This window comes from Puma concolor, chromosome E4 (assembly GCF_028749965.1).
Source record: "Puma concolor isolate L17-30 chromosome E4, mPumCon1.1.hap2, whole genome shotgun sequence".
NCBI classification, from domain to species: Eukaryota; Metazoa; Chordata; class Mammalia; order Carnivora; family Felidae; genus Puma; species Puma concolor.
The window spans coordinates 48,747,807-48,773,109 of NC_141683.1; the positions used below are offsets into that span (position 1 = coordinate 48,747,807).

General features: G+C 35.0%; 1 protein-coding gene across 1 annotated transcript; it reads right to left on the reverse strand.

Annotated features, from left to right (window-relative positions):
• Positions 1-130: 130 nt before the first annotated feature.
• On the reverse strand, positions 131-22,556 carry CFHR2 (complement factor H related 2). The gene is made up of 6 exons (XM_025921177.2): positions 22,383-22,556; positions 19,442-19,636; positions 17,786-17,962; positions 1,167-1,349; positions 511-719; positions 131-276 (listed from the first exon to the last, which is right to left on the reverse strand). The coding sequence occupies exons 1-5, from the start codon at positions 22,438-22,440 to the stop codon at positions 511-513; spliced, it is 822 nt and encodes a 273-aa protein (XP_025776962.1). The 5' UTR covers positions 22,441-22,556; the 3' UTR covers positions 131-276.
• Positions 22,557-25,303: the final 2,747 nt, after the last annotated feature.

The following is a 25,303-nucleotide window of genomic DNA, read 5'->3' on the forward strand; positions in this document are numbered from 1 at the left end:
GGATAGAAGCAGGCACTGAAGTGATCTCATCTAACTTCTTGCCACATATATTTCATGAATAGGACACAGCATTTTGGTTCACCAAATTATAATGTAGTGCTTTTAAGAAATGATTCACTTGACTCTCAGATTATAGCAACCACATATTATTTAACACAAATTCTGATTTATGAATAAAAATTGGTTAAGCAATAGTTGAAACAATAACTGAGAAGAACTGGATTCATAATGAAAAATTCAGAATAAATGTACATATTTTAATTTTAGGACTGCATTTTAGCCATTGTTTTTTAAATTTTTTTTTTCAACGTTTATTTATTTTTGGGACAGAGAGAGACAGAGCATGAACAGGGGAGGGGCAGAGAGAGAGAGGGAGACACAGAATCGGAAACAGGCTCCAGGCTCTGAGCCATCAGCCCAGAGCCCGACGCGGGGCTCGAACTCACGGACCGCGAGATCGTGACCTGGCTGAAGTCGGACGCTTAACCGACCGCGCCACCCAGGCGCCCCTTAGCCATTGTTTTTTACACAAGTGGGATATTCCAGTTTCCCTTCCTGACAGGTTATTCGAAATGTGTGATGTGGTGTCTTTTTATGATATCCACTTTTACATACAAATTCAATAATATCTCCTGTTTTAGAATAAAATTTTTTTTCATGTCTCCATCGTAACTGTATGTTATGTTTATCCATGACTTCTTCTGATATCACACATGCATCTGAAAGTATAAAAAAATGAACATAAAACATTAATTAGCATACAAATATTTTCCACAGAATCTCAGACTTTCAAGTAGAATATTCTACATTCATCTAGGGCTTCATTCTCAAACCTTTCCAAGCCAACTCACTGAAAATCCATCATGTAGATTTAAATCATTTTAAACAATTCAGGATATAAAAATGAGGTGCTGTGTTTAATGTGTAATAATTAAATATTATAATCTAAGATACAAAATGTCAGCACAGGAAGAGCTTTGATTAAAGATCTTTTGTTGCTCTTATTGCTTGAACAAGAATTTTTCCAACTTTATTTTCTCACATGTTAATATTTGGTAGTCAGTCATTCAACGGAACGGTTGCTTGTTAATCCATGAAAATTCTACAAATTCTACAAATACTTCATATTCATTACCCAGGATCTATGAGGATATTAAAATATTTACCCAAGCACTTTGGTGGTTCTGACCACTGTCCATGACTACATATTATATTCTTGTTTCCCTGAAGTTCATAGAAGGACTGGCATTGGTACTCAACTAATGATCCTGGAGCATACGTTGATAATGGGAATGAGGTAATGTCTCCATTGTCGATAGGTGGAGGAGGCCCACATTTTCTTTTAGGGTCTAAAAAAACGTTGTTTGATTTATTGAAAGACCAAAGGAAAACACAGGTTAAAATAAAGCAATAAAAATATAGTTCAGTATGTAATATCAACACTTGTGATTTCTGATGACATAAATGATTCATTAAAGCAATTTTAATCACTTAAAATGACGGTTCCACTTTTAAGCCCTTCCTTTCACCCCACATGAAAGCATGCATAAAACATTAACAAATATGTCTCCTTTGCATTATTTCAGTATTAAAAAATGCTTTTTTTAGAGAATGTATGCTAAAAACTAGGTAACTTAGATGAAGAAATGTCCTTTTTTAAAAATATATACAACATATTGTAATGTCTATTGGATCTCTAGTCATTTTTTATTGATTTTTTCCATTTTATTACAAAATAAATATCTATCCCTTTGATAAAATTCAAAGAATTACAAATTTGTATAATGTGAAAGGGAACTGCTGGCTTCCTAGTCTGGACATGATGAGGGAAAAACATTTCTGTGTATTCCTTCTGCTAAGTATGACTAAAAATCCTGAACATATTGTAAAAACCAACATAAGACATTGCCTAGGCCTAGCAAGACAGAGACATTTCTTACAATACCTGAATTATTTCCGAGAAACACCACAGAAGAAACCTAAAACCACCCCTTTCTCCATCTTGATCAGCGAAGGCCAAGTAAGGAGCCTAGACTTCTACCCACACTCCTAGGGAATAGGATACCCCTCCCCCTTCCCATGGTGTCAGTGGAAGCCAAGTGGGAAGCCTGAACTTGTACCCTGCATGATGGTAGAGAGGACCTAATAAATAAAATATTTCAATAAAATGCAGAATTTTGAAACATAATACCCCAAATGTCCAGAATACAATTGAAAATCATTCGTCAAAGCAAGGACCAGGAGAATCTCAAAAGAGAAAAGAAAATCAACAGAAAACCATACTGATATGACACAGATATTGGAATTGACAATGGTTTTTAAAAATTCAATAAAGCAATAAAAATATAGAGGAATTACAGAACTAAAAATATAACAGAATTCTTTTTTAAACTCACTGGATGGAGGCGCCTGAGTGGCTCCATCGGTTAAGCGTCTGACTTTGGCTCATATCATGACCTCACGGTTCTCGTGAGCTCCAGTCTTACATCTGGCTCTGTGCTGACAGCTCAGAGCCTGGAGCTTGCTTTGGATCTTGTGTCTCCCTCTCTCTCTTCCCCTCCCCCACTCACATTCTGTCTCTCTATCTCTCTATCTCTCCCTCTTTCTCTCTCCCTCTCTCTCAAAAATAAACAATAAACATTAAAATATTTTTTCAATCCAAGCTGTGGTCACCTCCATTTTATTTTGCACCTCATTTATAGCATTTTTTAGCTCCTCCTGACTGTTTCTTAGTCCCTTGATCTCTGTAGCAATAGATTCTCTGCTGTCCTCTATACTTTTTTCAAGCCCAGTGACTAATTTTATGACTATTATTTTAAATTCATTTTCTGTTATATTGCTTAAATCGTTTTTGATCTGTTCGTTAGCTGTCGCTACTTCCTGGAGTTTCTGAGAAACTTAACAGAAGTCCATGGGGGAGGGGAAGAAAAAAAAAAGGTTAGAGAGGGAGAGAGCCAAAGCATAAGAGACTCTTAAAAACTGAGAACAAACTGAGAGTTGATGGGGGGTGGGAAGGAGGGGAGGGTGGGTGATGGATATTGAGGAGGGCACCTTTTGGGATGAGCACTGGGTGTTGTATGGAAGCCAATTTGACAATAAATTTCATATTTAAAAAAAAATAAAAAAAATCCAAACTCAAAAAAAAATATTTTTTAAAATAAAATAAAAAGTAAAAAATAAACTCACTGGATGGGCTCAGTAATAGATTGCAGATGCAAGAAGGATAAATAAACTTGAATATACAGCAATACAAATTATTCATTTTGGAAGTAGACTGAAAAGAAGCAAACAAAAAAAAAATGGACAGAGCTTCAGGGACCTACGGGAAGATAGCAAAGAGTAGATACTGAGAAAAAGAAAGAGGAAGGGATTGGAGATGAAAAAATATTTCAAAAAATAATGGCTGAAAATTTCCCAAATTGGTCATAAGTCATAAACATATATACCAACAAAGTCGAGAAGTCTCCAAATACGTTGAACCCAAAGAAATTTATGCCAAGATACATCATAATCAAACTGCTGAAAACTATTAAGAAAAGGGGAAAAAAATACCAAAAGCAGCTAGATAGAAATTATGCAAACCTTTGGGAGAGAAAGGACTCAAATATCAGTGGGGTACTCATCTGTGACCATGGACCCAGGAAGAACTGTCAACCCCAAATTCTATACCCAGTGATACTATTCTGTAGGATTTAAGGGAGAAATGAAGACATTCTGAGATAAAGGAAAACAGAGAATTTGTCTTCAGCAGACTTGTCCTTGGAAGACTTTGAAATGAAGGGAAGAAGAATTAAGAATTAAGAATTCTTTGGAATTAAAATTTTGGAATGAAGGGAAAACAATGGAATTAGTAAAAATAGGGGAAATATAACAGACTATCTTTCTCCTAATTAGTTGGTTAAACTATGTTTGGTGTTTGTACAAAATTACATCATTTGATATTATTTGATATTTGAGCAAAACTATATCACATGATGATGTATGCACTGGAAATTCTTAAGAACTTTAATGTGGGGAGAGTAAGTGGACCTATATGGAAGCAAGGTTTCTACATTTCACTTGATGTGATAAGATGTCAATACCAGGCAGAATGATAAGCTATATATGTGCATCTTAATATCTACAGCAACACTCATAAAACTATACAAAGAGATATGCTCAAAAACAATATAGATATATCAAAATAAAATGAATTAAAATGTTCCAAAAAATCCACAGGGAAGTCAAGAAAACAGGAATTAGAGACACAGGAAACACACACAAAACAAACAAGAAAATGGCTTACATGGTGCCCCATCGATCAATAATGACTTTAAATATAAATGGTTTAAATACTTCAGTTAAAAGACTGAAAATGGTAAAGTGGACATATAAACAAGACCCAACTGTATGGCATCTAAAAGAAACTCACTTCAAACATGGTAACATAGGTGGGCTCAAAGTAAAAGACTGGAAAATATATGTGGCAGGCAAAGGTTGATTTGAAAAACTACAAGTGGCTAATATAATATCTCCTTAGTTGGCTCCCTTTATTTCCTGAACTCTAAATATTAGTGTGTCCTATGACCAAGTTCTCAGACTTCTTTTTAGGTATACAGTAATTCCCTGGATAAGCTCAGCTAGTAATCTATCTTGAAATATAATCCACATGTTGAAGAAGCCCAAATTTATATCACATTCTATGATCACACACCAGCTGCCTATTTCATGTCTCAAAGTGGAATTTCTTGGGCTGTCAAATGTACTTAAAGTATCTTTAATACACTTATTCCTCAGGAAATAACTCTCTTAATACTTATGATAGGAGAATTTTCCATGATTCCAACTGTTCTTTTAATCTGGACATTTTATAAAACAAATATACTATATTACTTAGTTCAGTCTGAAAAAAAAACTGGATTTTAAGTACCATCATTTTATTTGTATTTTAAAGATATTCCATAAGAACTACTACACTACATATTTATAGCAACATATTTTATCTTTAATATGTTCTCTAAACTTTGGAGATGAAATAATAAATAATAAATATGGAATGATATAATCTTCTCTTTGAGTTTAGTAAAATAAATATTATAAATTGTATAAACCTTAAGTGAATTTATAAACCACAAGAAAATTATTTTAAAAAGATTATTTGACATCAGAGTTTGGTTTATAGTCATCCTGTTTTTGAATTGTAATTTTGGCCCTTAGTAAAATAGATACAAGTAGTCAATTCCTTAAAGACTAAATCAAGAATTTATTTACTTTAATTAAGACTTGGACATATTTCATTTGAGGCAACATGTATGGACCTAAAGGGTATTGCGCTATGTGAAATAAATCAGACTAAGAAAGACAATTACAATACTATTACACTCATAACCAGAATCTAAAAAAAAAAAAAAAAAAAAAAAAAAAAGATTAACAAACAAAAAGCAGAATCAGAACTATAAACAAAGAGGACAAACTGATGGTTGCCAGAGGGAAGAGGAGTGGGAGGTTGGGTAAAAAGAATGAAGGAGAGAGGGAAATACACACATGCCTCCAGTTATGGAATAAGTAAGTCACAGGAATAAAAGGCAAAGCATAAGGAATACAGTCAATGACACTGTGAAAATAATGTAATGTGACAGATGATAGCTATACTTGTGAACATAGCACAATGTATAATCTTGTTAAATCACTTAGTTGTACTCTTAAAACTAATGTAACATTGTGTGTCAAGTATACATACATACATATATATAAAGTAGACTTTCTGTAGAAACTGACAAGGTGATGTTAAAACTCAAAGAAAATGAAAAAAAAAACTCAGAGAAAATGGAAAACAGCTAGAAAAGCAAAAACAGTTTTAAAAATTAATGTTAGTTTTCTACTGCTGCTACAAAAGAAACCCATATATTCAGAGGATTAAACAATACTAACTTATTGGGCACCACTGGGGAGGCCATTATTCTGCCTTCCACAATTAAGAACAAATTGGAGGACTCGCACCACAGTAATCAAGGAAGGGCATAAAGATATGAGAATAAATATAAATATTAGTGCAAAAGACTAAAAGTACAGAAATTGACACAAACACACTTCTCCTATATTCAGTGGACTTTGACAAATATGACAAGATATTCAGTGAGTAAAATGATACCACTCCCAGCAAAGTGGGTAAAACAACTGAAAATCTGTATGAGAAAAAAAGAAAAAAAGATGAACCCTATTCCATACACAAAATACCTGGAAATCAATCACAGACATGAATGTAAAAGTACATATGTAAACTTTCTGTAAAAAAAATATGATAAATCTTTGCAACTTTGAAGTTGGAAAAAATGTCCTATGTAGATCACAAAATAAAAAAATTAAAAAATTGATCAACTTGTATTTCATTGGAAGTTAAGGCATATGTTCCTGTAAATAAACTATTTTAAACTCAAAAGATAAGACATAAAATGTGAAAAAAATGTTTGCAAATTACATACTTGATTAAACTAGTCAGGAAGAAATTAAAAAATGCTATAACCAAGATGCTAAACTGACGGAATGTAATGAACACAAGGATGGAAGAAACAGAAACAAATAAGTGATATAGAAGATAAAACTGTAGAAAATAATGAAACTGAAAAGAGGGGAAGAAAAATATTAGATCATGAATATAGACTTAGGGAACTCAGCAATTCCATAAAGCATGATAATATTCATATCATAAGAGTCCTGAAAGAAGAGAGGATAAAAGGGACAGAAAGTTAATTTGAGCAAATTATAGCTGAAAATTTCCCTATTCTGAGGAAGGAAAAAGAGATCCAAATCCAGGAGGCACAGAACTCCCATCAAAATCAACAAAAGCAGGATAACATCAAGACATATTGTAGTAAAATTTGTAAAATACAGAGATAAGGAAAGAAACCTGAAATGAGCAAGGGAAAAGAAATTCCTAACCTACAAGGGAAGACAAATAAAGTTAACAGCAGATCTCTCCAAAGAAATTTGGCAGGCCACAAAGGAATGTCATGATATATTCAACATGCTGAATGGGAAAAATGCACAGCCAAGAACACTTTGTCCAGCAAGGCTGTTATTCAGAATAGAAAGAGAGATAAAGAGTTTCCCAGACAAACAAAAACTAAAGAAATTCATGACCACTAAACCAGCCCTGCAAGAAACATTAAAGGAGACTCTTTGAGTGGGAAAGAAAGACCACAAGCAACAAAGATAGAAAGGAACAGACAAAATCTCCGGAAACATCAACTTCATAGGTAACACAATGACACTCATATCTCATATGAATGACACATTCATATCTATCGATAATCACTCTGAAGGTAAATGCACTAAATGCTCCAACCAAAAGAAATAGGGTACCAGAATGGATAAAAAACAAGACCCATCAATATGCTGCCTACAAGAGACTCATTTTAGACCTAAACACACCTGCAGATAGAACAATCTATCATGCTAATGGAAGAAAGCCAGAGAAGAAAGCCAGAGAAGCCTTACTTATATCAGACAAACTAGATTTTGAACCAAAGACTGTAACAAGAGGTGAAGAAGGGCACTATATATATCATAACAAAGGGCCTATCCAAAAAGATGATCTAACAATTGTAATTGTTTATACCCTCAACTTGAAAGCACCCAAGTATATAAATCAATTCATCACAAACATAAAGAAACTCATTGATAATAATACAATAATAGTAGGGGACTTCAACACCCTACTAATAGAAATGGACAGATCATTTAAGCAGAAAATCAATGAGGAAACAATGACTTTGAATGACACACTGGTCCAGATGGACTTAACAGATTTATTCAAAACATTTCATCCTAAAGCAGCAGAATACACATTCTGCTCAAGTGTACATAGAACATTCTCCAGAATAGGTTACATACTGGGTCACAAATCAGCCCTCAACAAGTAGAAAAAGATTGAGATCACTCTATACATATCTTCAGAACACAACACTATGAAACTTGAAATCAACCACAAGAAAAAAATTGGAAAGACCACAAATACATGGAGGTTAAAGAACATCCTACTAAACATGAATGGGTTAACCAGGAAATTAAAGAAGAAATTAAAAAATACATGAAGCAAATGCAAATGAAAGCATGATAGTCCAGAACCTTTGGGATACACCAAAAGTGGTCATCAGAAGGAAGCAAGAAGTAAGAAAAGTCTCAAATACACAACCTAACCTTACACCTAAAGGAGCTAGAAAAAGAACAGCAAATAAAGAGTAAAGGAGCAGAAAAAGGGAAATAGTAAAGATTAGAGCAGAAATAAATGATCATAGAAACAAACAAAACAACAACAGAACGGATCAATGAAACTAGGAGCTCGTTCTTTGAAATAATTAGTAAAACTGATAAACCCATAGCCAGGCTTATCAAGAAGAAAAGAGAAAGGACCCAAATAAATAAAATCATGAATGAAGGAGGAGAGATGACAACCAACACCACATAAATATTAATAGTTATAAGAGAATAGTATGAAAACTTATGTTTCAACAAATTGAGCAATTTGGAAGAAATGGATAAATTGTTAGAAACATATAAGTTACCAAAACTGAAACAAGAAGAAATACAAAATTTGAAAAGACCCATAATCAGCAAAGAAATTGAATCAGTAATCAAAAATCTCCCAACAAACATAAAGTCCAGATGACTTCACAGGAGAATTCTACCAGACATTCAAAGAGTTAATGCCTATTCTTCTCAAATTGTTCCAAAAAATAGAAATAGAAAGACAACTTCCAAACTCATTCTACAAGGCCAGCATTATCTTGATTCCAAAACCAAAGACCCCACTAAAAAGGAGAATTACAGGCCAATATCCATGATAAGCATGGATGCAAATATTCTCAACAAGATACCAGCAAATAGAATGCAGCAGAACATTAAAATAATTATTCACCATGATCATGTGGGATTTATTCCTGGGCTGCAGGGCTGGTTCAATATTCACAAATCAATCAGTGTGATATACCACATTAATAAAAGAAAGGATAATAACCATATGATCTTCTCAATGGATGCAGAAAAAGCATTTGACAAAATACAGCAAGATGGAGGAAAATACAGCATTCATTCTTGATAAAAACCCTCAACAAAACAGGGATAGAGGGAATGTACCTCAACATCATAAAGGCTGTATATGAAAGCTAATATCATCATCAACAGGGAAAAATTTAGAGCTTTTCCACTAAGGTCAAGAACAAGACAGGGCTGTCTACTCTCACCATTGTCATTTAACATAGTACTGGGAGTCTTAGCTTCATCAATCAGACAACGAAAAGAAATAAAAGGCAACCAAATTAGCAAGGAACAAGTCAAACTTTTACTATTTGCAGGTGACATGATATTCTATATATAAAACCTGCAAGACTCCAACAAAAAATTTCTAGAACTGATACACAAACTCAGCAACATCCCAGGATACAAAATCAACATACAGAAATCTGTCGTATTTCTATACACCAATAATAAAGCAGCAGAAAGAGAAATCAAGGAATTGATCACATTTACAATTGCACCAAACACCATAAGGTACCTAGGAATAAACCTAACCAAAGAGGTAATAAAAGTTCTATACTCTGAAAACTATAGAACATTTATGAAAGAAATTGAAAAGGACACAAATAAATGGAAAAGCATTCCATGTTCATAGATTGGAAGAACAAACATTGTTAAAATGTCCAAACTACCCAAAGCAACTACACACTTAATGCAATCCCTATCAAAAGACCAGAGGATTTTTCACAGAACTACAGCAAACAACCCTAAAATTTGTATGGAACCACAAAAGACCCTGAATAGCCAAAGCAATCTCAAAAAAAAAAAAAGAAAAGCTGGAGACATCACCTTTCTGGATTTCAAGCTATAGTCATCAAGCTGTATCATCAAGACAATGTGGTACTAGCACAAAAACAACACATAGATCAATGGAATAGAATAGAAAACCCAGAAATGGACCCACAATTCTATGGTCAAATAATCTTCAACAAAGCGAGAAGTAATATCTAATGGAAAAAAGATAGTCTTTTCAACACACGTTGTTGGGAAAACTGGACAGCAACATGCAGAAGAATGAAACTGGACCACTTTCTTACACTGTACACAAAAATAAATTCAAAATGGATAAAAGACCTAAATGGGAGACAGGAAATCATCAAAATTTTAGAGGAGAACATAGGCAGCAACCTCTTTAGCTTTCCATGTCTGGAAACTAAAGCAAAAATGAACTATTGGGACTTCAAGATAACGTTTCTATATAGCGAAGGAAATAATCAACAAAACTAAAAGGCAACCGACGAAATGGGAGAAGATATTTGCAAATGACATATCAGATAAGGGTTAGTATCCAAAATCTATAAAGAACTTATCAAACTCAACACCCAAAAAAACAAATAATACAGTTAAGAAATAGGCAGAAGACACGAATAGACATTTTTCCAAAGAAGACATCCAGATGGCCCACAGACACATGAAAAGATGCTCAACACCACTCATCATCGGGGAAACACAAATCAAAACCTCAATGAGATATCACTTCATATCTGTCAAAATGCCTAAAATTAACAACACAGGAAACAGATGTTGGCAGCAGATGTGAAGAAAGAGGAACCCTCTTACACTGTTGGTGGGAATACAAACAGTATGGAGGTTCCTCAAAACATTAAAAATAGAACTACCCTACAACCTAGCAATTGCACTATGAGTTATTTACCCAAAGGATACAAAATACTGATTCAAAGAGGCACATGTACCCCAATATTTATAGCAGCATTATCAACAATAATGAATTATGAAAAGAGCCCAAACATCCATCAAATGATGAATAAAGAGGAGGTTATATATATATATATATACAATGCAATATTACTCAGCCATCAAAAATAATGAAATCTTGCCATTTGCAAGGATGTGGATAGAGCTAGACAGTATTATGCTATGCGAAATAAGTCAATCAGAGAAAAACAAATATCATATGATTTCATTCATATGTGGAATTTGAAAAACAATACAGATGAACATAGGGCAAGGAAAAAAAGAGAGAAGGAGGCAAACCATAAGAGACTCTTAACAATAGAGAACAAACTGAGGGTTGCTGGAGGGGAGACAGGTAGAAATTGGGCTAAATGAGTGATGGGTATGAAGGAGGGCATTTGTGATGAGCACTGGGTGTTATATGTAATTGATGAATCACTAAATTCTACTCCTGAAACCAATATTACACTATATGTTAACTAACTAGAATTTAAATAAAGACTTCAAAAAAAATGGCCAGTCTGGATTTCATCACAGGCTAAAAATCTGTTCCTGAAAATAAACTGTTAGAAACACAAAAGATAAGCCACAGAATGTGAGAAGATATTTGCAAATTACATATCTGATAAAGGAATTATATCCCAACTATTTAAAGAACTAATACAAGTGAATTATAGGACAAACTATCCAATTAAAATTGGGGGGAAATTCAACATTTCACAAAAGAATATATACCAATGGTCAGCAGGAGTGCCTGGATGGCTTAGTCGGTTAGGTGTCCAACTCTTGATTTTGGCTCAGGTCATTATCTCACAGTTTGTGGGTTCAAGCCTGGCATCAGGCTCTATGCTGACAGCTCAGAGCCTGGAGCCTGCTTCAGATTCTGTGTCTCCCTCTCTCTGCCCCTCTGCCTGCCTCTCTCTCTCTCTCTCTCTCTCTCTCTCTCTCTCTCTCTCAAAAACAAAATAAATAAATACATAAACATTTAAAATTTAAAAAAAAAAAATAGGTCAACCATAATTGCCAAAACCTAAAGTGTTTTGTGGAAACATTCCATAATTGTCTCTAGCTTGATTGGGATTGTGGCTATATACAGGTAAACATTTGTCAAATCATTAGCCTACACACACATATGTGTCAATCATATTGTATATAATTCATACCTGAAGAAAGATGATTTTTAAAATGAGCATGTGCAAACTAAACATATAGTTGTCAACAAAATGTTTAAGTGATGTAATGACAAGAAGAAAAAAGCCAAAGCAATGTCTAAATAAAAAGTGAACATATATGGAATTATGAGAAAAATCAAGCCAAATAACAAGAAGCTCCAGACAGAACAGAAAGAAAGAAAGACATAAAAACAAAAATAGCACAAGGAATGAGTGACATCGGCAAGATGGACGAAAAGAGATTCCTCATAAATCCCTCCTCCCAGTAATTACAATATGGCATCTATCTACAGGCAAAGTGTCTTTTTTGGGAGATATGGGATCCAGGTAGGAGACTGTGAAACCCTGGTGCAGTCTAAGAACAAGGAGAGCTGTTTGAAAAGATAGCCTTCACCCAGGCAGCCAACTTACCAACCATCACCCCAGCTGGAATTGCAGAAACAGCTCCATAACCCTGAGAACTGGGCTACAGACCCATTTGACTTTGACCCTGTAACCAGCACCACCTGCCAAGGGACTTGGGAGGAGTCTCACCCACTCATGTGTAGAGTAATAGGTACACAGACTTTGGCCCTGGCTCTGGACCCTGAAGCAGCCTGAAGCAGCCAGCTCCTCTCAGTCAGTCTAGGACCCCCTAGAGAATGCCAATTTCAACAATTACCCCTAGATAAGAGAGCCTTTGTAGAAGTCCAGGAGTCAGGCAGAGAAGTTCCAGCACATTGTTGCAGCAAAAGATCCAAGATTGGTTGTTTTGAAGTGGGTCAGTTTGGCTTTGCCATGATAAAGGAGTAAGTGTAAAGGGAGAGCCTCAGAATTTTATGCATTCAAATATAATTTCCCTGCTCTCATCACATAGTAGTAAACAATAACCCTGCCGCAATTCAATTCAGTATCCCCAGCCTGTGTACATAATCCACTTCTATGCCTGTTAGTTCAATGACATGAGACGCCCGAGATAACAGATTTACCATCAACTTCCAGTAAAAGGAAATATTGATTTGTCCCTGGTGAAGGCATTATATCTTACGACCTACCTTCTAAACCAGCAGAGTACAAACTTGCAAGCCCAGAGAAAGAATGTTAGTGATTAAACATCTTAACGGATGCAGATAAGGTGATAATTGAATACAATACAACAAATATTTGGTCAAAAAAGAAAATATAATAAACGAAATTCTTATAAACACAAATAGAAGAAAATTTCTTTAAGCAAACAAAAAAGAGCTGTGAGATATTATGCTACCAATATGCACAATTCCAATTTACTTGCCACATGTTAATAGTTGTGATATGATTTATAACAAATATATATTTAGTTTTTGACCCCACATCTGGCATAGAGCTCCTAATGTTAAGCCAATTCCTAAATGATTGGAATTTCCTAAGTGATGAGTGTGATAAAGGTATCTTTAGTTATGTAAATGAGGTGTCTTTTGTAAATACCAAGAATGGGGGCTGGTTGCCCAAGGAGTCAGCCCTGTCTTTAGAGAGTTGGAACTAGCAGTCCTACCATCCTGCCCCCCAGGGAGGGGAGAGGGGCTGCAGGTTGAATCAATTGCCAATAGCCAATGATTTAATCAACCCTGCCTATGTAATGAAGCCTCCATAATAATCCAAATGGACAGGGTTTTGAGAGCTTCTGGGATGGAGAGCACATGGAGGTGCCAGGAGGGTGGTGAACTCAGAGAGGGCGTGGGAGCTCCACACCCCTTACCACATATCTCGCCCTGTGCGTCTCTCATCTGGCTATTCCTGTAATAGCTTTTTGTAATAAACTAGTAACCTAGTAAACAAAATGGGTTTTGTTCTGTTTTTTTTTTTTAATTCTGTGAACTGCTCTAGTAAATTAATTGAATCAGAGAAGGTCATAGGAACCTCTGATTTATAGCTATTTGGTTAGAAGCACAGCAGACACACTGAACCAGCAATTGGCTTGTGAAGGGAATGGAGGCAGTCTTGTAGGACTGAGCCCTTAATCTGTGGGATTTTATGCTATCTCCAGGTAGGTAGTGTCAGAATTGAGTTGAATAGTAGGACACCTTCCTGGTGTCAGATAATTGCTTGGTGGTGTGGAAAAAACATACACATCATAATAGAAAAGATTATCATACGAGTTGAATAGCAAATTTCAGTTAGGATTACAATAAGACTTATGCTCAGTGGACGTAAGGTAAAAGGCATATATGATAACTGAAAATATCAGCTTTACAATTTGCTTTTGCACAGTTAAAATAAAGCTAGTTTTCTCGTCTCCCTTTGTTTCCTTTCTATATACCATCCACTCCTGACTGATGAGGGAGCATAATACAAGCTGAGGGCAAAGTATAAGCTACCACCACCACTGCCACCCCCACCCCACCCCCACCCCACCCCCAGCCAAGTAGAATATAAGTGATATTCCTCGGACACTCCTGGCTACCTGAGAACAAAGGAAAGGGGGTTAAGTGCTTGCCGTGTGACGTGGGAAACTAAGGCAAATGAAAAATTAAATTCCTTTACTGCCTACAGCCTATTCACAAGTCCTTGAAACAGGCAGAGTGACCTCGCTCTGGGAGCCCAGCTGCCTTGACGATGACACTTTGCTAGGGGCAAAAGGGAATATTGGCTTAACATTATCCTGACCCCCCAGGAACCTATAAGTCTACTTTAAAATATAAAAATTCCTTTGGAAACTTCCTTTATCTCAACTCCCCCAAGGTATATTCTGGCAACCATACTCCAAGCTTATGGCCTCCTGATATACATCTGAAGGGTCTCATGACTGAGGTTTTACTAAAAGGTAATAAAAAGCATTTTCCTGACAACACCTAGCCCCTCAAGGTCTTGGAAACCTTGCTTCCAAAATAACTTAGAGACTTACTCTATCCCTAACCCCCTCCCAACCTGACGGTATATAATCAATTACCCATCACAACCCCAGTGCAGCTCTTTCTGCCCAAGGGTCCTGTCCTGGTGCTTTCATAAAATCACCTTTTTGCACCAAAGATGTCTTCAAGAATTCTTTCTTGGCCGTCAGCTCCAAACCCTAGCATCACGCCAAAACCCCATCACTGACAACTGACCTTGTCAGAGTACTCAAACTGTGCCACCTTTGAAAAGTATTATCATAAACCATACTTTGATTTGCTTCTTTTAATGTATTGCTATATTATGTGAAATTAGTAGGGATTATATACAAAATATCCTATATATCTAAGAAGCAGCACAATATGTAATATCAACACTTGTGTGATTCTGAGGAAAGAAAGAATTCATTGGTGAAATTTTAATCGTATCCTTCGAGACTGAAGGAGAAATGAAGACATTCTCCAATAAACAAAAGCTAAGAGAATTTGTTACAAGTAGACATGACCTCCAAGAAATGCTGAGGGCTGAAGTATAAGGACATCGGACAGTAACCTGAAGCTAAATGAAGACATAGAGCACAATGGTAAAGGTCACTATTGGGCAACTATAGGTAATAAAAATAAACGTAAAAGCCATTTTTATTATATTTATGCTTTTAAATTCTTTTTCTTGGGGCACCTGGCTGGCTCAGTTGGCTGAGTGTCCAAGTCTTGATTTTTGCCTCCGGTCATGATCTCACAGTTGTGGGATCAAGCCCCACATCAGGCTCTGTGCTGAGCCTAGAGTCACCATGCTATCCATTAGATCTCCAGAATCGATTCATCTCCTAACTGGAAGTTTGTACACCTTGACCAACATCTCCTCATTTCCCTCAACCCCCCGTCCCTGGCAGCCACCATTCTTTCTGTCTCTATGAGTTTGGCTTTTTTAGATTCTACCTATGCACGAGATCATACAGTATTTGTGTTTCTCTATTTAACTTAGTTCACATAGCACAATGCCCTCAAGGTCCATGCATATTGTTGCAAATGGCAGGATTTCCTTCTTTTTTGTGGGTGAATAATGCTCCATTATATGTCACATTTTCTTTATTCATTCATCCATGAGTAGAAATTTACATAACTCCTACCTCTTGAAAGTTATAAATACTGTTGGTATGAACATGGGGGTACAGACATCTCTTCAAGATCATAACTTCATTTCCTTTGGATATATACCCAGTAGTGGAATTACTGGATCATATGGTATTTCTACGTTTAATTTTTTGAGGAAACTCCATACTCTTTTCCACAGCAGCTATACTAATTTACATTCCCAACAGTACATAAGTTTCCCTTTTCTCCACATCCTCGCCAACATTTGTTATCGCTTGTGTTTTTGATAATTATCATTCCACCAAGAATGAGATTTCATTGTGGTTTTATTTTCAGAGTTTTTCTGTGTGTGAACAAGTTGTCAGACCCACCTTGTATACATATTGTTTATTTCCATAAAAAGATATATATATTTTTTCTCCCCTGGAGTTTAAGATTCTTCTCATTTTTTTTTGTTTTCCATTTGTTTAAAGTATAGTTAACATATTATAATATTCAGCCTGTATCAGACAGTCCAATTCTTTTTCTACATTGCAAATAACATAAACTAAAGCCCCAGAAAAATACTTCTTTTCTCCATTGTATCGTACCCCAGAACATGCCACATCTAGATTCTCCTAACTGGCCCTCCTCCTTTCTCTTCTTAATCACTCCAGATTCATTTTCAAAATAGCAATCATAATGATCTTGTTTGAAACTCATTTTGTGTCACTTGCCTGCTTAAAATCTCCCAGAGGCTTCTAATTGCACACAGACTAAAATCTGCAATATATATTATAGCCTATAACTTTTAAATTAATTAATCCAACACTTTGCCTCATCATGGGCCAGCCACATTGGCCTCCTTGTTTTGCTTCAATGAGTCCAAATCTTTTGATGCCTTAATGCTATTTAACCTCTCCAGATGCCATCCTGAAGGTCGGAAAAGATTCAAAAACTATCATATGTGAAATGTGCCCTTCCTCAGGTCACTATTAATATTATATTTTATAATGTACATGACTTTTAATCTTTAACTTTCTATTTTTCTATTTTTAAAATTATTATTATTATTACTCCTGGTTTTCCACTTGACATAATAGTCTATGAATAAAGAGATACTGACTCTTGTAGAGTATTGATCTCCAACAGTTTTGGTAGTGCTTGGCATATAAATGTTCACAATAAATATTGATTAGATGAATTAATGATGAATGGGAAAATAAGTAGGGCTAGAATAGACACTGTTCCCTTAGAGTCTTTGACAATGCTTTAGGAATCTTATTATTTCTGAGACCCTTATTCACATTCAGCAACTGTTTTGTTTCCATTAAAAGTATGAGAAACTCCAACTCAACTTCAGCTCCAATATATTCCTATTTTTGACATGTTTTTTTTTTTTATGAAGGAGATTTCTATGTTGTAAGTTATACCCTGGAAACCTAAATTTCAGAAGTACAAAGTTCTAACCATGTGGAAATTACCAATACATTGGTGCTTCTCTTTAAATGATGTAAATTTAGCATTTGCCAAAAAAGATAAATGCCAACTAGCATTTAGCAGTAAGATTTCCCAGCAATAAGATTTTGCACATGTGGAATTTTAACTATTACACCTTGCAAAATCAAATTTATTCTCATGTTGTGTCAACTGATTTTGGATAATTTCATTATAAACATTAAATTTGTGTCACTAAAACATTAAAGTATCTTTCAAAAATTTTCATTATGCTCTTGACCAGTGTTTCCTAGTATTGCCTACATTGAATTCATGTAAAGACAAAATGATTTTCTAGGATTATCCAGAGACTTTCATATCTACTCAGACACAACGGAAACCCTAAAACTGAAAAGGCAAAAATAGCAACAACAGCAACACTGCATATGTTTCATGATGTTACTTCTTTCTAAAATAAAAAAGAATACAGGATCCCAGAAGACCTACCTGTCGAACTGCATTTAGGAGGGATGGACCAGCCACTCTCTGTACATGTGATGTTGCTCTGATTATTTAAAAGGCGATAATCTGTATCACAGACAATTTTTGCAGTGTCACCTTCCTGGTGTGTTTGTCCTGAAGAGGCAGAATGACCATTTTCCACCCAAGGGAAAAAGCACTGTCCTAAAGACCCAAAAGGTAACTAATATAAATCTTGCAATGAAGGAATATTATATTTTACAAGCTTCAAAAGAGAAACCACACACAAAAATTCGTTTCTTAAAAATGAGTTCATGCAAGTTAAAAATATTAATATGTAACATCATCAATCATCATGTGTATATATAAAACACTCTACACTTGTAAAATTCCTTTAGATATCAGAAAAGTTAGTTTTGGTTTCTCATTTGATTGTCTAAATTGCTTCCTGAAGGAGGAGATGACTTTTATCTCCTGTGCCTTTTTTTGCTTTTCTCTTTGATGACTGTGTCTTCTTCATGACTCTGCTTTTCTCTGTGCTCATTGAGAGAGGAAGGCAGATGTAATTTTAAAAAACAAAGATGTGAGGGGTGCCTGGGTGGCTCAGTCCAACTTCAGTTCAGGTCATGATCTTGTGGTTTGTTAATAAGCCCTGTGTGGGGCTCTGCGTGGACAGCTCAGAGCCTGGAGCCTGCCTCAGATTCTGTGTCTCCCTCTGTCTCTGTGCCTCTCCCGCTTACATTCTGTCTCTGTCTCTCTCTCAAAAATAAGTAAATGTTAAATAATTTTTTTAAAAAGATGTGATTAACAAAAAGCACAAAATTAAGGATAATAGTAAAATTCTTCTTGGATATTCAAAGAAACAGCACATTTTGAATCTGATATTACACATAAAAATAAACTCTCTTGAGAAAACCTACAGTCATACAATTACCAATGAGTGTGTTTAAATACTAGCAGTTAACAGTATTGACCACCAGTATTTAAAATGAAAAGATTTATAAATGGCTTTTATGATGTTTAAGTATGTTCCTTCTATCCTGACTTTCTCGAGGGTTTTTATTAAGAAAGGATGCTGAATTTTGTCAAATGCCTTTTCTGCATCGATTGACAAGATCATATGGTTCTTATCTTTTCTTTTATTAATGTGATGTATCACATTGATTGATTTGCAAATGTTGATCCAGCCCTGAGAAACTTAACAGAAGACCATGGGGGAGAGCAAGGAAAAAAAAAGAGGTTAGAGAGGGAGGGAGCCAAAACATAAGAGTCTTAAAAACAGAACAAACTGAGGGTTGATGGGGGGTGGGAGGGAGGGGAGGGTGGGTGATGGGTATTGAGGAGGGCACTTGTTGGGATGAGCACCGGGTGTTGTATGGAAACCAATTTGACAATAAATTTCATATTTTAAAAAAATAAAATTAAATTAAATTAAATTAAAATGAAATGAAAAGGTTTAGACAAAAGTTTGTATCTTGTTTTTTTTCTGATTTGATTTCCACAAACAGTTTCTTATAAAAGGAGGAAAGACTACCTTGTCTTTGCTGATTGGTTCCTCCAGCCCCTGATTCTGTGATTGTCTAATTGTACTGTGATTCTGTGATCTACCCCCTGGCATCCACTTCTCCACTCACTGAACACACTAAATAATTCATCCAGATAATAACCAGGGTATTTACTCACTGATACACTTTGGTGTTGGTGACCATCCTTCCTCTGTGCAGGTTATTTTAGTCCAGAGTGATTGTGAAGGAGACGCAAAGCTGTGATCACACGAGTAGTAGAAATACTTTCCCAGAGCAACTGGGAAGTTGTGTTTATATCTGTCTTCATCATATATGTTTCCATGTTTTATTTCTGGAAAACCACAAGTTCTTCCTTAAGAAAAAAAAAAATAGTACCATACATGAATGAGTAATTCTATTTTAATAATCACATTGATGACTTTATGATTCTATTTAAGTTAATTGTTCCACTTGTATTTGTGATTCAAGAGCTGGGGCAGTCTATAACTAAGAATACAAAGGTATTTGAGGTATTTGCGTTGTTTGAGTTCTTCAGAAGTATTTCCAAGATTAAGATCACACAAAAGCAAACACTGAGAAAAAGAATAAAAGTAGGTCTATCCACTAAGCTTCCCAGGTCTAAGAACTTTGCTTCTGGTGGGATGCTCAAACTCTTTGCAGTTCTCCACTCATTTCCGGTGTCTCTTCTTTCCTGTGTCTCATGCATACCTCCCCTCAGAAACCTTAGCCATTTCCACCCCTCTTCTCCTACTCTAGGCAACACATTATACATAGGATATATAAACATGTATGCATATAAAATTATAATTATAAACTGGGTGTCCTAAATAACAGAAATTTATTTTCTTGTAATTCTAGAAGCTAGAAGTCCGAGATCTGGTATCAGCAGGATTGGTTTCTTCTGTGGCATCTCTCCCTGGTTTGTAGATGGTCTCCTTTCCCCGTGTCTTCTTCACATCTTCTTCTCTTTGTGTCCTAATTTCCTAATTTGCTCCTCTTATATGAACACGAGTTTTATTGGGTGAGGGCCCACCCTAATGACCTTGATTTAACTTAACTTCCCCTTTAAAGACCCTGTCTCTGTATACTATCACTCTTAAGTCCTGGGAGTTAGGATTTCAGCATCGGAATCTTGCAGAAACACAACGCTACCCGTGCCACTAAACACACAAAGATGTATTCTATCTATGAAACAGTCTGCTTCCACCAAACGGGTTCATGTCTCCTTTGAGAAACATTGGTACAACCCAAATTTACAGGGCATTCTTCTTAAAGGTACTTTCAGAAAAGAGTTACTGAGTGAGGATAGTTTTAAACTGGACAGGACCCTTTGTTGTATTGTTCTTATTTCTGTTGCTAGGAAAGGAAGTTGCCTGAATATAGTCTTAAATAGCATCTAAAACTCAGTGTGGGGCAAATTACAAAAATAAATTCTAGTAAATTCAGGAGTAAAGCATAGTGATTTATGTCCTACTCACAAATGCTGTAATGAAGTACCCTAAAGCACATTAGAGATTTCATTTACAATAATCTGGAAATAAGAGGCTTTGCTTTTAAAAGAAATCAGAGACTTTAAAAAGATATCATAACGAAAAATTTATAAAGATGTTAAGGAAGGAGAAAAATATAGTTATACAAATAAAAATCTTAAAGATTTTATACATGCAAGAGAAAGCTATTAGAACTAATACACAAAAAGAAATTGCTCTCTAAAGACAAGCTTAAAAAGCTACCAATTATATTTGTTATGTCATAAGATATAATTTTTAATACATAAGGATTGCATTCAGAGATATAATCTAGAAAATATATTACTCCAAAGGTGAAAACAAATCAGTGCTACAGTTAATGCTCTGAAAATTTTTATTTATTTACTCAATACTTACCAGTGGACTCAGAAATGTAAATTAAAATTTATTGTCTTAATGCTAATTTTGTTGAAATATTAAATTGATTATAATTGCTTACCACAGCTTTATTAAGGTATAATTGAAATATGGTAAACTGCATATATTTGAAATGTCTGATTTAATAAGTTCTTTCGCATGAGTGAATTGGGATAGCGGTTTTCTCCAAATAAAACATCAATTACTTTATTTTACTAAACTACTAGCTTAGGACAAATACTTATTCTGTTCTGTAAAGACAGATATTTTTAGGTTTTAAGTAGTTTTTAAAAATTAAATATCCACATATTGTGAATAATAGCACAGGCTTTCCTACTTGTTAAAATCCAAAATATTTTAGAATGACTTTATCCCAACCAAAAAGTGTCATTTTGTATTGAAAGAAATTACTATTAAGTGTTGATTGTTACTGATTAATTCATATTTTAAGTGAACCTCAATAGTTGAAAAATATGACAAATACTTTACTTCCCCTAAATTTAAGCAGTTTTGACATATGAATTCATAAAACTATCATCATATACAAGATTATGAAGATATCCATTGCTCCCAAAGGTTTTCTTGCATTAAAACAAGAAACCTTGGGCCGTCTGTGTGGCTCAGTCAGTTAAGTGTCTGACTCTTGATTTTAGTTCAGATCATGATCTCACGGTTTGTGAGTTCAAGCCCTGCATAGGGCTCTGCACTGACAGTGTGGAGTTTGCTTGGGATTGTCTATCTCCCTCTCTCTCTGCCCCTCTCCTGCTTGTGGCCTCTCTTTCTCAAAATAAATAAACTAAAATAAATAAATAAATAAATAAATAAATAAATAAATAAATAAATAAATAAAATAAAATAAAATAAAATAAAATAAAATAAAATAAAAAAAGAAACCTCCATATATTTATTTTGAAGTCAGCACCTCACTTTTCTTGTGACATATTGCCTAAAGTTGTGTGAGCATACTCACATATCTCCACATTGAGAGTCCTTTTTCTGACAAACTTAGGAAAAAGAAAACAGAATTTATTTTATTTTCCCCTTAGATAAACACGAGGTAATTTTCCTATAAAGTTATATACCATTTTGGTGTCACAATACAGACTATTTTAACTAGTAAATTCATTAAAAAATACAGACACATGAAACTAGATACGATATGAAGTCACATTTAAGAAGGAAATCGAGTGTTCAGATGTCTTTTCAACTTACCTTGTCCATGAGCACAGGAAACCCGCAAGGTGAGAATGATACTGATTAGTAACAGCATGTTAGTTATTCCCAATGGTGTATCAATACAAATATTCCAGTTGTGCTCTTTGTGGTTTTAAATCTGTTCTGTTAGCAGTTACCAAGTGTGACCCTGAATTTAAGTGCACTACCATGAAGCTCGTCAATTGAGGTTACTTAGTAAATATCAAAGTTCAACGAAGTTTGCAAAGTCTCTCAATTCCTATTAGTGGTTTCACAATAATTTCTTGAATTCATTCCCTGATATGTACTTGTACAACTTTATTTAGGGACAGTAACAGGTTTGACCCAAAAGTGAGAAAACACTAAACTTTAAATAAACACCTATTGAAAATTGGTAAGGCTATTTCTCAACCAGATGAATCATATGCAGTGATATGCATATGCATAACTGAGTCTCTGTCATTGTATTTTTCTCTTGTCCTTTACTTACCCTCATTATGTAATTAATTAGGGGTCTATGAAAACCAGTGTGCATTTGGACCCTATTCCATTATCTATATTTTCTTATGCTTAGGGGAACACCACTTGACTTTTAAACTCACATTAGATTACACTACTGAGTACAAGAGTTTCAGCATCTTCTTGGCATTTAAATATCCTTTAACCAACATGCTTTGAGGTACCTTTTATTTTAGGGTACAATATATTCAGAGGCATGCAGGGATATCCCTTTTGTTTTAGGAACATAACTCAAATGCCCTCACAGCTGTCCTTTCACTGATTTATTAATTGCATTTGTTCTGATTTTTTAGATATACATGCATATTTACATATACATAGCTAATTATATTTACCATCTTCAAAGATACAATTACTTAATATAAGAGCATTGTTTTCAAGCAGATAATTAATATGGAAAATATAATATTACTATAAAGGAGGAGAAAATAAATCAGTCATCACTGTCATAGAGTTAACGCATTGAAATTTATTTATTTCCTTACTATAACTGCATGGTTTTAAATATTAAATAATTTAGTAATATATACAACTAATACTTCCAGAATACAAAAATAGCTTATATTAAAGTGAACCTCGGGGTATCTGGTGGCTCAGTCAGTTAAGCGTCTGACTCTTGGTTTCAGCTCAGGTCATGATCTTACCGTTCGTGAGTTTGATCCCCACATCGGGCTCCATGCTGACACTGTGGAGCCTGCTTGGAATTTTGTCTCCCTCTCTCTTTCTGCCCCTCCCCTGCTCACTCTCTGTCTCTCTCTCAAAAATAAACAAATAAACTTAAAAAATAATAAAGTGAACCTCCTACAAATAACAGATATAAACTCGGCACAAATTACAAAAATGAACTGCTTGAGTGAGTTAATGCAAGCAGAAAATGAAAAGTGTCCAATCTTTGAAAAAATTGAATTAAACTCTGAGATCCATCTTTATGTATTTTATGAATTTAGAACACACCTACATCCACATGGTGCATGGATGATAGAACTCAGGCAGAAAGCAGGAGTCTCACCCGTGGGACAATTTAGGGATCTGAGCATGGGCCTGGAAGAACCTCTGCCAGGTGAGAAGAGAAATGTATGGAGCTTCATCAGGGAAACCCCCCAATAATCTCCACATGTCCCCTTAAATTATTCCCTAATCAATATGAGCCTGTATGGGGCAAAACCCCAAGCAGCCCAGTGGGAAGAAACTACTGACTGCAAGGCTGAAAACTTTGAACACTTCAGGTAGTAATCAGTGTAGAAGAGAACGGGTTTGGAGTTCAAGGCCAGCATAGCTTATTAAAGTTGTCACATTTTACTTGAACCAGACAGATATGTCTTAGGAGTAAATACCATGTCCCAGGAGTTGACTAAGGGCTATATTCTTGTATTAAGGCAACACTGAAATAGATCAACTCTAAAAAAACCCTTAAAACTAAGACCTCACAGGATTACAGTATGCCACCAGGAACATAACTTCTGTCTTGTATTCCTTTATAAGACAGTCAGCCAGATATGATGGCCGTAAGAAGAGACAGAGGATAGATTTAGGAAAAAATAAAGTTTATTATACTCACAAGTCCTAGAGGCAGAGTCAGAAGATAGGGATGAGGGGAAGGTTTGGGGGCCAGAAGAGGTACGGCTCTGGATTGGTTAGTTTGTAGATCAAAGACAGTCTCCTGTCTGGGCTCTTTGAGATCTCTAAGATTTAGTAGTCTCTCTTCAGTCAGAGGTTTTGTAAGATATCAAACCATCATAATATACAGAAGACGAAAAAATTTACAATAGAACTTCTACTAGAAGAAAAATCTATGTTATTCAGAGGTAAACACCAGAATCCATAAATCTCTACAATGTTTTCTGGTGATGTTCATTGTACAATAAAAACTTACTGGACATGCAGAGAAGCAGAAAATATGAACCATAGTCAGAGGAAAAGAGCTACCAAAAGAAACAGACCTAAACACAAACAGTATGCTAGAATAAATAAGATAAACATAACTTTTCAATGACTATGAAATAGAAGTTAAAGAATTTACAGGAAAACATATATAATTGTTTAAGAGATGTTGACTTTCAGAATAGAGGCAGACAGTGTCTAAGTACCAAATATGAATCCTAGCATTAATGCTAGATATAATCTTCATAAAAACTGTAGAAAAATAATAACAATGAGAAATGTAAAAGAAGAAATAAATGGACTTGAAAGTAGGTTAATAAAAGTTATCTGAAATAAATATCTTAAAAATAAAAATGAGAATCAAAAATTAAAGACTCAGTGATCTGTGGGGCAGTATCATGTGATCAAACAAGAAGAGAGAAAGTTCAGGGCAGAAGACCAATTTGAAAAATTATGGATAGCAATCTTCTAAATGTTATTAAAGACATGAAGCCATGGAACCAAGAAGCTCAGCTAACATCAAGAACGACAAATACACA

Coding starts and splice junctions, on each gene's coding strand:
- CFHR2 (XM_025921177.2), bottom strand. CDS start 22,440: ATGCTGTTACTAATCAGTATCATTCTCACCTTGCGGGTTTCCTGTGCT. Junction 17,963..19,441: donor ACCAACACCAAAGTGTATCA/GTGAGTAAATAC, acceptor TTGGGTCTTTAG/GACAGTGCTTTTTCCCTTGG. Junction 1,350..17,785: donor TCCTAAATGCAGTTCGACAG/GTAGGTCTTCTG, acceptor ACGTTTTTTTAG/ACCCTAAAAGAAAATGTGGG.